Source organism: Thalassophryne amazonica, chromosome 2 (genome assembly GCF_902500255.1).
Source record: "Thalassophryne amazonica chromosome 2, fThaAma1.1, whole genome shotgun sequence".
In the NCBI taxonomy this organism is placed as follows: domain Eukaryota; kingdom Metazoa; phylum Chordata; class Actinopteri; order Batrachoidiformes; family Batrachoididae; genus Thalassophryne; species Thalassophryne amazonica.
Genome location: NC_047104.1, coordinates 59,476,800 through 59,490,033, shown reverse-complemented (window position 1 = coordinate 59,490,033; position 13,234 = coordinate 59,476,800). Strand labels below are relative to the sequence as shown.

The window sequence follows — 13,234 nt, the reverse complement described above, 5'->3', positions numbered from 1 at the left end:
TTTTTAGCAATCCTGTGAATCTCTAAACTAGTATTTAGTTGTATAACCACAGTTTTTCATGATTTCTTCACATCTGCGAGGCATGGAGTCAACCAACTTGTGGCACCTTTGAGCTGTTATTCCACTCCAAGATTCTAACAACATTCCACAATTCATTCACATTTCTTGGTTTTGCTTCAGAAACAGCTTTTTTGATGTCACCCCACAAGTTCTCAATTGGATTTAGGTCCGGAGATTAGGCAGGCCACTCCAAAACATAAATTTTGTTGGTTTGGAACCAAGATTTTGCTCGTTTACTAGTGTGCTTGGGGTCATTGTCTTGTTGAAACACCCATTTCAAGGGCATGTCCTCTTCAGCATAAAGCAACATGACCTCTTCAAGTATTTTGACATATCCAAACTGATCCATGATACCTGGTATGCAATATTAGGCCCAACACCATAGTAGGAGAAACATGCCCATATCATGATGCTTGCACCACCATGCTTCACTGTCTTCACTGTGAACTGTGGCTTGAATTCAGAGTTTGGGGGTCGTCTCACAAACTGTCTGCGGCCCTTGGACCCAAAAAGAACAGTTTTACTCTCATCAGTCCACAAAATATTCCTCCATTTCTCTTTAAGCCAGTTGATGTGTTCTTTGGCAAATTGTAACCTCTTCTGCACGTCTTTTATTTAACAGAGGGACTTTGCGGGGGATTCTTGCAAATAAATTAGCTTCACACAGGCATCTTCTATTGTAACTGTCACAGCACTTACAGGTAACTCCAGATCATCCTGGAGCTGATCAGTGGGTGAGCCTTTTTCATTCTGGTTATTCTTCTATCCATTTTGATGGTTGTTTTCCGTTTTCTTCCACGCGTCTGTTTTTTTGTCCATTTTAAAGCATTGATCATTGTAGATGAACAGCCTATAATTTTTTGCACCTGCGTAAGTTTCCCCCTCTCCAATCAACTTTTTAATCAAACTATGCTGTTCTTCTGAACAATGTCTTGAACGTCCCATTTTCCTCAGGCTTTCAAAGAGAAAAGCATGTTCAACAGGTGCTGGCTTCATCCTTAAATAAGGGTCACCTGATTCACACCTGTTTGTTCCACAAAATTGATGAATTCACTGACTGAATGCCACACTACTATTATTGTGAACACCCCCTTTTCTACTTTTTTACTAATAGCCCAGTTTCATAGCCTGAAGAGTGTGCATATCATGAATGCTTGGTCTTGCTGGATTTGTGAGAATCTACTGGTAACTTGTTTCCCATGTAACAATAAGAACAATAAGAAATACACTCAAAATCTGGATTAATCTTTTTAGTCACATAGCACTACTATTATTCTGAACACTACTGTATGTATGTACGTATAGAGAGGGGCATAGATAATTTGTCACATAAACCAGAGGTTGGCTGATGTTCATGAGACCTGGTGTGAATTTAGGAAACAACGAAGGACAAAGGACGCCCCCCCCAAATAAAATATATGTTTGTGACCGGAGGACCTATTGTGGCCGGGGTGGCGGTGGGATTCAAACACCACACTGCTCAAACTGAAGACCAAAACTCTACCAGGTCAGCCAAAGGAGAATACCCTGCTAGCCAAGCTAGCAGGAACATCTTTTCAATCTGGACCTCACCTTGCTACATATATATGGAGAAGGGGCACAGATAATTTGTCACATAATCCAGAGGTTGGCTGTTTGATTTTCATGAGGCCTGATGTGAATTCAGGAAACAAGGAAGGACAAAGGACCCAACCCCCCCACACACACAAAATGTGTTTGGGGGAGTTCTTAATAAACGTAACGAGTATTTTGATACCGTTTAGCCAGACATGTTTTTGCAGGAGCTACATATAGGCATGGGTTCACACTTTTCTGAGACTACCATTGAATAGGTCAAATCCTCTCTGTGGAGGATCCTGGGGACCACTTGAATGACTGTCAAAAGAACCGGTACTTCAGGAGACTCTTAAGGAGTGCATAACTTGTACATTTTGGCTACATGTTACTTTGCCTCAGTGTTAACCCCCAGCAGCTGGGACTGGTCGAGAACTTTAGAAAATTTGAATAATGGTTGAGCTCCACTTCATGCAAACACTTCAGCTCAGTCAGAAGTATTTTGATGGTTTGGTATACAAAATGGTGGTCAGCAAAACTCTATAGTAGCTGAATGATGGCTCAGTTGTGAGGCAAACTGAGGAGGAAAATCACTAAGACAACTTCAGTGGCTGTGAATGGGACGACTGTACATACCCTCCGACTGCATCACAGCTCCCACAAGAGCAACACAAAGATGTTGACACTTAATTTGCCAAAAGGCACTTGGAAGATTAACCAAGATTTCTATTTTCTATGCATGTCCAGCTGCAACATGGCAAAATAAGTTCAGTATACCACGCATTGTGACGAGTCATGGTTGACAGTTCAGCTCATCAACTAACATGCAGCTAATGACACTAATTTCTTTGGCAGATTATCTTTTCAGCTAACTTTGGAAACCAATAGACTGATCATCTCAAACAAAATATAGTTCAGCAAACTTTAAAACAGTAAGAGTCTTTTAAAAGTAACATTTAATGGTCAAAAACATTTGTCAACCCTAAAAATCATATATTTGCTCCTTATACAAATATCCAAGAAGCAAAATTGTCACATTGTGCAAAGGCAAGCATGAAGACAGAGAGGTTAAACCAATGTAAAGGCATTAATTAAATTTTTTCCATGCGTTTTTATTTGTCCTACTTTATACTGTGGATAAATCATGTCTTGGCAAGCTAATGCTTTCGGGGACCCTCATTATTCACTAACATTTCAGGGATTTAGAGCAAAAACACACCAAAGCCAAATTCATGTAACTAAAGTTAGCAGGTTTTATGTTTACCTGTATCACAATTAACTTTGCAGTTACCAGGTTAGTTGTGATAAAAGCTAGCATTTAAGTTAGTTGTGCCTACAACTGGTGGAGAAAAAGATAAAATAAAAATACAGCCATATATCATAAAATTCTTTATTCATAAACTTGATGCAAGTTTACAAATTACTTTACATGTTCAAAACCACCCTTGCAATGGAGGGGAAGAAAAAAAACAAAACAAAAAAAACTCCAAAGGGGGTTAAAAAAAAAACAAAAAAACCCAACCAAGTCCAAAGCATGCTACCAGTGCATAACTTTATAACCCAGCCACCGCAGTTACTGAAGCAAGGGAAAGAACCCAGAATGAGGCCAAGTTATAATTCCAAACCAATTGGACCAAAAGCAGACAGGGTTTGTTAGAAAGCCTGTGCTATCAAAGCTGTTACTCAGCACACAGTAGACTGGGAGTACACCCATTGTTTGTTTCGAAGGGACGAGTTAAAAACAGAGGCTTAAAAGTTGTTCTGATGGCACACGTATCCGATCTACTACTTCTGATGGACGTTTTTGAAGGGCATCCAAGCAGGTACGGCATATTGTACCTGACTGATAAGCACAGGGGGAGGTGACCCTGTGTTCTGATTTACAAATCACAATTTAAGCAAACAAGTATGGGGGGATTGGGGCGGGTTAGGTGCCATATTTTCACAGCCCTACCCACCCAGCCTTCAGTAGCTGTGACGTGGGAAAACACCCACTGAAATATATTGACATGCATAATACAGTAACATCAAAGTCACAGGGAAGTTCTGAGATAGTTGAGCCAGTCCCTGTACTCCATCTGCTCTTCAAAACCTGCCTTGTAATTAGTCAACCTCAAAGGTATTCAAGGGAAAAGAAATGAAGCCTGTGATACTCATTGGTTAAAACAGGGCACCATTTCAAAATAGTGCATCCACCTTGAGCCCCCCCCCCCCCCCCCAAAAAAAAAAAATGTGTTTTGGTGCAACCAAATTTGGAGTTAAAGTGTGCAGTATTTATTCCTGAGTTTAACTGGAGAATGGAGGGGCGGGGTTGACATTGTAGCCAAGATGAAGTTATTAGTACATGATCCATGAAGCACTAACAACCACACCAAATGCCACAGCCTGTAACTTATCAAATCTGTTACTGAATGTCAACAAGCTGCTGCACCTGGTTTAAAAATATAACTGACAGAAGCTCTTACTGAGAGAAAACTCAAACGAGGAACATGAATGCATGAATTAGCATACCCAAGCTTTCTAGGCCGGTTTTTAGAACATGCTTACGCAAATTACCACGATATAGAACACCCACAACAAACATGTAACTGCATCAAATGGAATGCGCCAGTTTTTCCCCCCCTCTCCATTTTTTTAAATTTTGTTTTTGTGTATTATTCACAACACTTCACAGACTTGGCATGCTGACAGGTACAGCACTGCTTGGAGTAGTTATGAATAGTTAAACTAGTGAGGTGGAAACTGGAAGAGCTGTGCCCTTCCTGTGGCAAATCTCATCAAAAATATTCTTGGAAATGCAAAAAAAAAAAAAAAAAAGGTTTATCTCCCCAGGTATGAAGCCAGAAGGTCTATGGTCTAGACTATTGCTGTGAATCTGAAAACATCAACTGTATTTTAGCAGCTGTTAGGTCGAGAAGTCAGAAGGGTAAAGGTCACTTTTTTCCCCAGACTGGTTGTTAGTGGTGGCAACGTGAACCAACAACCAGGACTAAGCAGACTGTTACGGTCAAAAGCCTAATTTTCTTCAACACAACAAAACTCCAACCAAAGACAGAGAGAGAGACAGAGAGAGAAACCAAACAGTGTTTTCTTGGCCATTGCTGTAGCTGTGTTAAGAGGTGCCATCAAACAAGAGGAATGGTTTTGTCGTGGTTGCCAATAACAATGATTACAACTCTATCCAATAAAGAACATAACTGCAGTAGTCATTAAGATTAAACAGGGTGTACATTTGTTTCCTTTTGCAAGAGCATCCATGAAGCAACTTTCTTTTTTTTCTTTTTTTTTGCCTTTTTAAATTCTAAAAGGGTCTTGAATGGTTGCAGCACCCCCTGCTGGTAATAATCAAGGGTATATATCAATGCAGTCTCTGCCCAACCAAAAGACCCCAGACAAGGTTACAATATAAACAATTAAATCCTTTTGCAGAAATACAAATTTACATGTTTACACGTGGAGTTAAAATCAACTACATTACAGTGCGATCCAGTCCCAAAAGGTCTATGCTTGGCCTGGTGGTGTTCCTGTTGCCAGTCGAGCCAAACACACACTCTTCCTGCAGCGAGCACTCCAGCTGCTGGTCGTGATGATGAAGGTGGTGTCAGACTCTGGAGATCTGCCTTTCTTTATGGGCTGTCCTGCCATGGCTACAGAAGTTGTCTTTTTTTTTGCACCTCTGGCTTCAACCTTTGAAAGATGTGAGGTGTGAACGCAAGCTAGCCTCCAACCATGTTTTCCAGAGAAGGGATCTTGACATTGCAAAGATAATATGAGCACATCACAGAGGCCAGCCATGGAAACTAATGTGGTGATCCTTTGCAGCAGGAGAATTTCAACGTCCTTTCCTGCAGCATCCCCCCACCAAACCCTGCCTCAACAGAGAGCGCAATATGATGCTTTTTGATCCAGTCTGAACACAGAGGCAGTGTCGAGTCACTGACGCATTGGACTGCCACCGCTGGAAGATTAAGCCATGCTCCACCCTTCAACTTGCAGGTAGCGTGTAATCTCTGCATGCTCAACACCAAAACCAGACTGGAAATTTGCATGATATTTAGTTGACCATTATCCTGAAGAATGGGCTGAATGTTGCGATGGGGAAGTTGCATCAAATAACAGACAGAAGAGGAATAAACAAAGAGAGCAGCAGATGTGTTTGGTGTGTCTGTGCAGATGAAGTAACACCAGGCCAGGCTGTGTGCGAGTCCATGCACGGAAGAGATGTGTGGCTGCTTGTGGCTTGCAGCTGCTTTAAAAATGTGCACAGTGGTGGGCACAGTTCCGCAAATCTGCTAACTGCTAATTAGCGAAGCTAACTTTTTTGTTCGTAAATTAGCTTTTCAGCTAATTTTGAAAACGATCGGTGGACCACTTAGCGTCTGCTAAATTTAGTTCCGCTAACTTTCAGTCTAACATTTTTTTGCTGGCATAGTGAATAAAACTTAACGGTCAAATCATACATGTTAATCCCTACCTGTTGCATGTTTTGCAATAGTCAGACCGCTGTGAGCTCAGTCCTTCCCCAGCAGTAGAGAGCGGAGCCGGCTGCTGTTGCCAAAGTCATTTACTTTCCACATACAACAAGATACAGTGGGCAGGAGACATGAAACGTAAAGCACTTTCCACTCGTGGTTTTACTTCTAAACTAATTCCAGACAGTTTATCGACATTAATGGTAACTCTGTCATTTTTACACAGAAAATATCTCGCATATCTTTTAGGTTTGAGCTTTAACAGACACACGCGCTGAAAAGCATTATGGGAAATGGTCAAAATGCATAGAACACTGCCATCTACTGGATGGGAGTGTGAATAGCAACCAACGTTGGTCGCGAGTTGTTGTGAATACACGTCAAACCTAAATTTCAGTTTTGCAAATGCCTGTTTTTTTTTGTTTTTTTTTTTACAAATAAAAAAAAGACATTTACAAATGCACATTTATTTGTAAAAACCAAAACACATTACAGTAACTTGTGTGTTGGCTTTTACAAATAAACCAACCAGCTAAGGAGACTCATTTTTTCCCCCATGACTTCCGGCACATGTTAAAGCTCAAACCTTCAGAATTAGCACATTACTTTAAATAAGTGCGATAGTTTCACTTTGTAAAAATTACAGTTACCGTTAATGTTGACAAATTGTCCGAAATTAGTTGTTTATAAGTGTGAAATGATGAGTGAAAAGTGCTCTGCGTTTCATGTCTCCTGCCCACTGGATGTGTTGTAGTATGTGGAAAATAAATGACACTTTTTTGGGGGAGGGCAGCAGCAGACAGCGTGCATAAAGACAGAAGTTCTGGCTCATTGTTCATTCGGGGTTTGTGATCGCTTCTGATTTTACTCAGAAGCCTCAGTGGTGCTTAAACAGGAAACTGGATTATCAGTAGCCGACACTCTTAGTGCTGAGTCAGTACTAAAAGTTAGCGGTTAGCTGCAACTTCCGGTATTTATTTTTTTTTTGCAGTTTATTGGTTTAGCGTTATAAAAGTTACCTTTTCAATTAGCAAATTAGAGGTTATCAAAGCTAACATGGTTAGCTGTGCCCACCACTGCACATGACCATGAAGAATCAAACACAAATATTTGCATGTGTGATTGAGTCATACAGCCTGTTGCTGGAGCCACTGGTGTTAGCAGTTACAGTGTGCAACAGCCTAGCGCCCTCTTGTGGATTCATTAATACTGCACACTTATTCCAAGTAAAGGCGTCACACCATCTGCCGAAGCTTCTATGACTTCAACGATTTACTGGCAGCTTGCCGAAACACTTAAATTGTTACAATGGTCTTTGCAGCTTTGCCAGTTCCTTTAATAAATCCAATATTTAAATATTTATTTAAAAAGCAAAAGCTGAGTTATCACATATCAAAAATGTGCCACTGCACAACATGAGAAACAGTAACCATTAATTCCTCAATCGATCATGACCGCGTTTGCTTCCAACTGCTACTTTTCTGAACAATAACCGAAATTTTTGATAATATGAACTTACAAATCTGCATCTTAACCCCCCTCCACAAATTATATGATTACCACGTGGAGCGTGCAAAAGCGTAAAACTGGGCTCCTTCAGTGTCTCTGAAGTTTGCAGTCAATGAGCTTTATGTGAAAAACAAAACACACAAAAAAAAACAACCCAAATGTACTTTGTATGTGCGTGTGGGGGTGTGTGGGAATAACATGGGTACAAGCATCTATAGCCTGGCCTGATTCTACTTCATAGTGTGTGTGTGTGTGTGTGTGTGTGTGCGTGCACGTGGGAGACTGACTCTGAAGTCGTCACGAAGTGAGATCAGTTTGGAGTTTGAGCTTACTTGGAGGGGAACAGAAATGTAAAGAAAACAAACAAAAAAAGTATTGGTCGCACAGGAGGAGCAGGGGAGAAAAAACAAAGCACAAAAGCAAAAAACCTAAGACATGTGGTCCCAGCAAAGGAAAGAAGGCAACAGTTTGTTTTAGCCATCCTCCTTAGGGGGTGTGTACCAGCCTAGGAGGAGAGGAGGAAAAAAAAAGTTAAAGTACAGCAGCAGCAGGGGCAAATGATTGAAAACTACACAAAACGTCTCCACCACCAAAGATACAAAGTTCATAAGACTGTCAACTGTACATTTGGATCTTTTGTGATATTCTATTAATGTCTATTAAAAGACAACCCTGAGATTTTTTTGTTGTTTGTTTCAAGAACAAATAAAGCTGGAAATGAGAATTCAATGTAACAGAGAAAAACAATAAGCGATGATACTTCAAAACACATTAAAATAGATTGGTGTTTAATTTGCAAGAGTAGTCATATATATGAAAATGTGACTGTAAAGCACAAGTCTGGGACAGAAGAACCCTTTGAATATCTCAGGGGCTGGTTAAAAACTACTAATTACTACTTGGGGGAGGTAATGGTCTAGTGGTTAAAGCAGAGCCGGCCCAAGGCATACGGCAACTACGCGGTCGCTTAGGGCCTCCACGCCACCAGGGGGCCCCGAAAGCACTGAGATGTTGTGATAAAAAAGTAATACAACCCCTGGCAAAAATTATGGAATCACCGGCCTTGGAGGATGTTCATTCAGTTGTTTAATTTTGTAGAAAAAAAAGCAGATCACAGACATGACACAAAACTAAGTCATTTCAAATGGCAACTTTCTGGCTTTAAGAAACACTATAAGAAATCACGAAAAATAATTGTGGCAGTCAGTAACGGTTACTTTTTTAGACCAAGCAGAGGGAAAAAAAAATATGGACTCACTCAATTCTGAGGAATAAATTATGGAATCACCCCGTAAATTTTCATCCCCAAAACTAATACCTGCATCAATCAGATCTGCTCGTTAGTCTGCATCTAAAAGGCGTGATCACACCTTGGAGAGCTGTTGCACCAAGTGGACTGACATGAATCATGGCTCCAACACGAGAGATGTCAATTGAAACAAAGGAGAGGATTATCAAACTCTTAAAAGAGGGTAAATCATCACGCAATGTTGCAAAAGATGTTGGTTGTTCACACTCAGCTGTGTCTAAACTCTGGACCAAATACAAACAACATGGGAAGGTTGTTAAAGGCAAACATACTGGTAGACCAAGGAAGACATCAACTGTCAAGACAGAAAACCTAAAGCAATATGTCTCAAAAATCGAAAATGCACAACAAAACAAATGAGGAATGAATGGGAGGAAACTGGAGTCAACGTCTGTGACCGAACTGTAAGAAACCGCCTAAAGGAAATGGGATTTACATACAGAAAAGCTAAACGAAAGCCATCATTAACACATAAACAGAAAAAAACAAGGTTACAATGGGCTAACGAAAAGCAATCGTGGACTGTGGATGACTGGATGAAAGTCATATTCAGTGATGAACCTCTAATCTGCACTGGGCAAGGTGATGATGCTGGAACTTTTGTTTGGTGCCGTTCCAATGAGATTTATAAAAAAAATGACTGCCTGAAGAGAACATGTAAATTTCCACAGTCATTGATGATATGGGGCTGCATGTCAGGTAAAGGCACTGGGAGATGGCTGTCATTACATCATCAATAAATGCACAAGTTTATGTTGATATTTTGGACACTTTTCTTATCCCATCAATTGAAAGGACGTTTGGGGATGATGAAATCATTTTTCAAGATGATAATACATCTTGCCATAGAGCAAAAACTGTGAAAACATTCCTTGCAAAAAGACACATAGGGTCAATGTCATGGCCTGCAAATAGTCCGGATATTAATCCAATTGAAAATCTTTGGTGGAAGTTGAAGAAAATGGTCCATGACAAGGCTCCAACCTGCAAAGCTGATCTGGCAACAGCAATCAGAGAAAGTTGGAGCCAGATTGATGAAGAGTACTGTTTGTCACTCATTAAGTCCATGCCTCAGAGACTGCAAGCAGTTATAAAAGCCAGAGGTGGTGCAACAAAATACTAGTGATGTGTTGGAGCGTTCTTTTGTGTTTCATAATTCCATCATTTTTTCCTCAGAATTGAGTGATTCCATATTTTTTGCCCTCTCCTTGGTCTAAAAAAGTAACCGTTACTGACAGCCACAATTTTTTTTCCTGATTTCTTATAGTGTTTCTTAAAGCCAGAAAGTTGCCATTTGACATGACTTTAGTTTTGTGTCATGTCTGTGATCTGCTTTTTTTTCTACAAAATTAAACAACTGAATGAACATCCTCCGAGGCCGGTGATTCCATAATTTTTGCCAGGGGTTGTATATACATGAAATTAAAATAATATTGAATGATTTAAACGAAATTGTATTACACCTGAAAAAAATAAATTCATTTTGACAAACAACAATACTAGGTTAATTGATGCCTCCTGTAGGCTGCTGCCACCGTTGTGCAAATTTAGATGCACCGCTTGGGTCAGGTGGTCGATGACTAATCATGAGGAATGAAGTGAGTGTAAGTCATGTCTCAGAAAAGAAATTATCCCTCTGGAGCGGAGGAAAGAAAAAAGAAGTTGGAAGACGAGAAAAAACAACAAGACAAAGGTAGGTTTGCATGTCCAATATTACAATTTTTGTTGTCATTATTTGCGAAATGCTCCGTTCGTTTAGTGTAAAGTGCTTTAGGTGTCTTAAAGTCAGAGGCGATTGCTCTAAGACTGCAGGGGAAGATCAGCTTCCCCTAAAATGTCAAAAAATAAGTGATGAAATATATACTGTTGTGTGTACATGTCATTGACTAAATATGCGCTACAATGCGCCCAACTTTTGTTCAGAATCAGCTTCTTATCACTGGTAACGACGCGGCTTTCCTCTCACTCAAACCTGCAGCTTCACAGTACTTTAAACAGTGTGGGGACGCTGAGCGTCCACAGACAGAGTTCAATAGCGACGCAAAGCTTGCAGCGAAACGAGACGAGTCATTGGATAAATGCTGGTCTTTGTCCCGCCCATCGGACGCTCAGCGTGTCTGGGGGTCTATGGGGCAGTGGGCTGGCCTCGGCTGGTCCGGATGCTCAGTTTCTGCATGATGATTGGATGATCTGTCTGAGGCTGAATCCCTTTTTGATTGACAGCGAAATGAGCGAATCAGCGATCTTTTGGTGTAAACATCCGTGGGAGCATTTTCATTCTGTTCCGAGTTGAACCGGAGACTTTCCTAATCAACTTAGTAGCATTTTCTTTGTTAAAAACAACTAGCGACAAATCGAGCTTCTATTTCTGTGTTTTTTTTTGTTGTTGTAGCTGCTTGTGTTTGGAGACTGACTTCTATCACTCTTTCTGACTTCTATCGCAGTTTTTGTCCCTACCAAGCGGCGGGTGCTGCTGAGCTCCTCCACCGTCACAAAGCACTCACAGGCGGAGACACTTCACACTAGCCTCGTACCAGTCCCAGCTAGCGAGCTAGCAAGCTGCACATAATGGCAGACAATTTGAATGTTGTGGACCGGATTTTGGCGAAGCCATTTAATAGTCTTCCTTACGAAGAAAAACTTAGAGTTAAACAGCAGGGCAGATCAACTCCTCAGATTAATTTGGTGCAAAAGGTGGGGAAAAGTAGCTCAGCTCTCAATGGTTTGCAGGCCAAAGTTAAAGCAATAACCCCCAGTGCAATATTTGTGCACTGCTATGCACACACATTGCTGTTACGTTGTGGATTTCTATGTTCATTTTGGAGATTATTTAAGTATTGTATTTATTATTTAAGTATTGTATTTATTATTTAAGAATTTAATTTTGATTACAACTTTATTTTTCTGTAAGATAATGTGAATGTCATTTGATTCCATTTTGTATTTGGATATTGAACATTTTGCACACCATTGCACATCTGAAAGAAATTAAACTATTTAACGTGTTTACTATAAATGCAGTCTCCTGCCTGCTGATGTTACTTTCAAACAGTTAAATTAATGAGCCATACTTATACATCACTCTGTATGTAGTAGTTAATTAAAACATATTTATGAGTTTGCTACCCCTTTAAGGTTAAAAACAAGAATGACACCTGTATGATGTAAGATAATTACAAATAATGCTAATGATTGTGGGTACGTTACACACATAACAGTGTAGCCTATGAAATAATGAGGCATCTGGTGCTGACGTGATGGAAGGGGGGCCCCCAAATGAAATTCTGCTTAAGGCCCCATAAAGGCTTGGGCCGGCCCTGGGTTAAAGCGTTGGGCTCGAGACCAGAGGATCCTCAGTTCAAATCCCAGCCTGACCGAAAAATCACCAAGGGCCCTTGGGCAAGGTCCTTAATCTCCTTGTTGCTCTTGGTGTGTAGTGAGTACCTTGTATGGCAGCACCCTCACATCGGGGTGAATGTGAGGCATTATTTGTAAAGCGCTTTTAGTGTCTGATGCAGATGGAAAAAGCGCTTTATAAATGCAGTCAATTTACCATTTAATTATAAATATAAAAGACTATGAAAGGATTCCAGCCAAACACTGCACCTCTGTATGAATGACTGATGCAGTCCTGTCACATCATTGCTAAAACTGCAAATAAACATACTCACCGTTCTTTTCATGGATCTGAACGAGGGATTTGTAGGACTGCTGTGCTCTGGCAAGATTGTACTGGTTCTGAAAAAAAAAAAAAGGAAACAAGTCAAACCTTTAAACTGGGTTCTTCCTGGCTTCAAATGAGGCTAAGGTGGCAGCCCAACACAGCACTGTGAGAGAACAGGGGCTCTTTGTTTATAGGACATATCAAAACTATTTGATCCACTGTCGAGTTTGCAAGTATTCCCACCTACAAAGAATGTAGAGATCTGCAATTTTTTATCGTAGGTACACTTCAACTGTGAGAGACAGAATCTTAAAAAAAAAAAAAAAAAAAAAAAAAATTAAATTCAGAAAGTCACATGGTATGATTTTAAATAATTAATCTGCATTTTATCGCATGAAATAAGTATTTGATACAATACAAAAACAGACCTTAATATTTCGTACAGAAACTTTTGTTTGCCATTACAGAGGTCAGACGTTTCCTGTAGTTCTTGACCAAGTCTGCACACTGCAGGAAGGATTCTGGTCCACTCTTCCATACAGATCTTCTCCAGATCTTTCAGGATTTGAGTTTCAGCTCCCTCCAAAGATTTTCTATTGAGCTCAGGGCTGGAGACTGGCTAGGTCACTCCAGGACCTTGAAAGGCTTCTTACAGAGCCCCTCCTT

The 13,234-nt window shown here is 40.4% G+C and overlaps 1 protein-coding gene across 3 annotated transcripts in view; it reads right to left on the bottom strand.

Annotated features, from left to right (window-relative positions):
• Positions 1 to 2,990: 2,990 nt before the first annotated feature.
• ube2q1 (ubiquitin-conjugating enzyme E2Q family member 1) overlaps positions 2,991 to 13,234 on the bottom strand; it is a 64,181-nt gene continuing 53,937 nt past the window's right edge. For 2 of the 3 annotated variants that reach the window (XM_034186646.1, XM_034186658.1), the window contains exons 12-13: positions 12,576 to 12,642; positions 4,266 to 8,100 (exon numbers count right to left, since the gene is read on the bottom strand). In XM_034186646.1, coding sequence (XP_034042537.1) covers positions 8,069 to 8,100; positions 12,576 to 12,642 — 99 coding nt within the window. In that variant the 3' untranslated portion in view covers positions 4,266 to 8,068. Of the gene's footprint in view, positions 3,096 to 4,265; positions 8,101 to 12,575; positions 12,643 to 13,234 lie in introns of those variants that run through there. The other variant, XM_034186651.1, reaches the window with a different exon arrangement.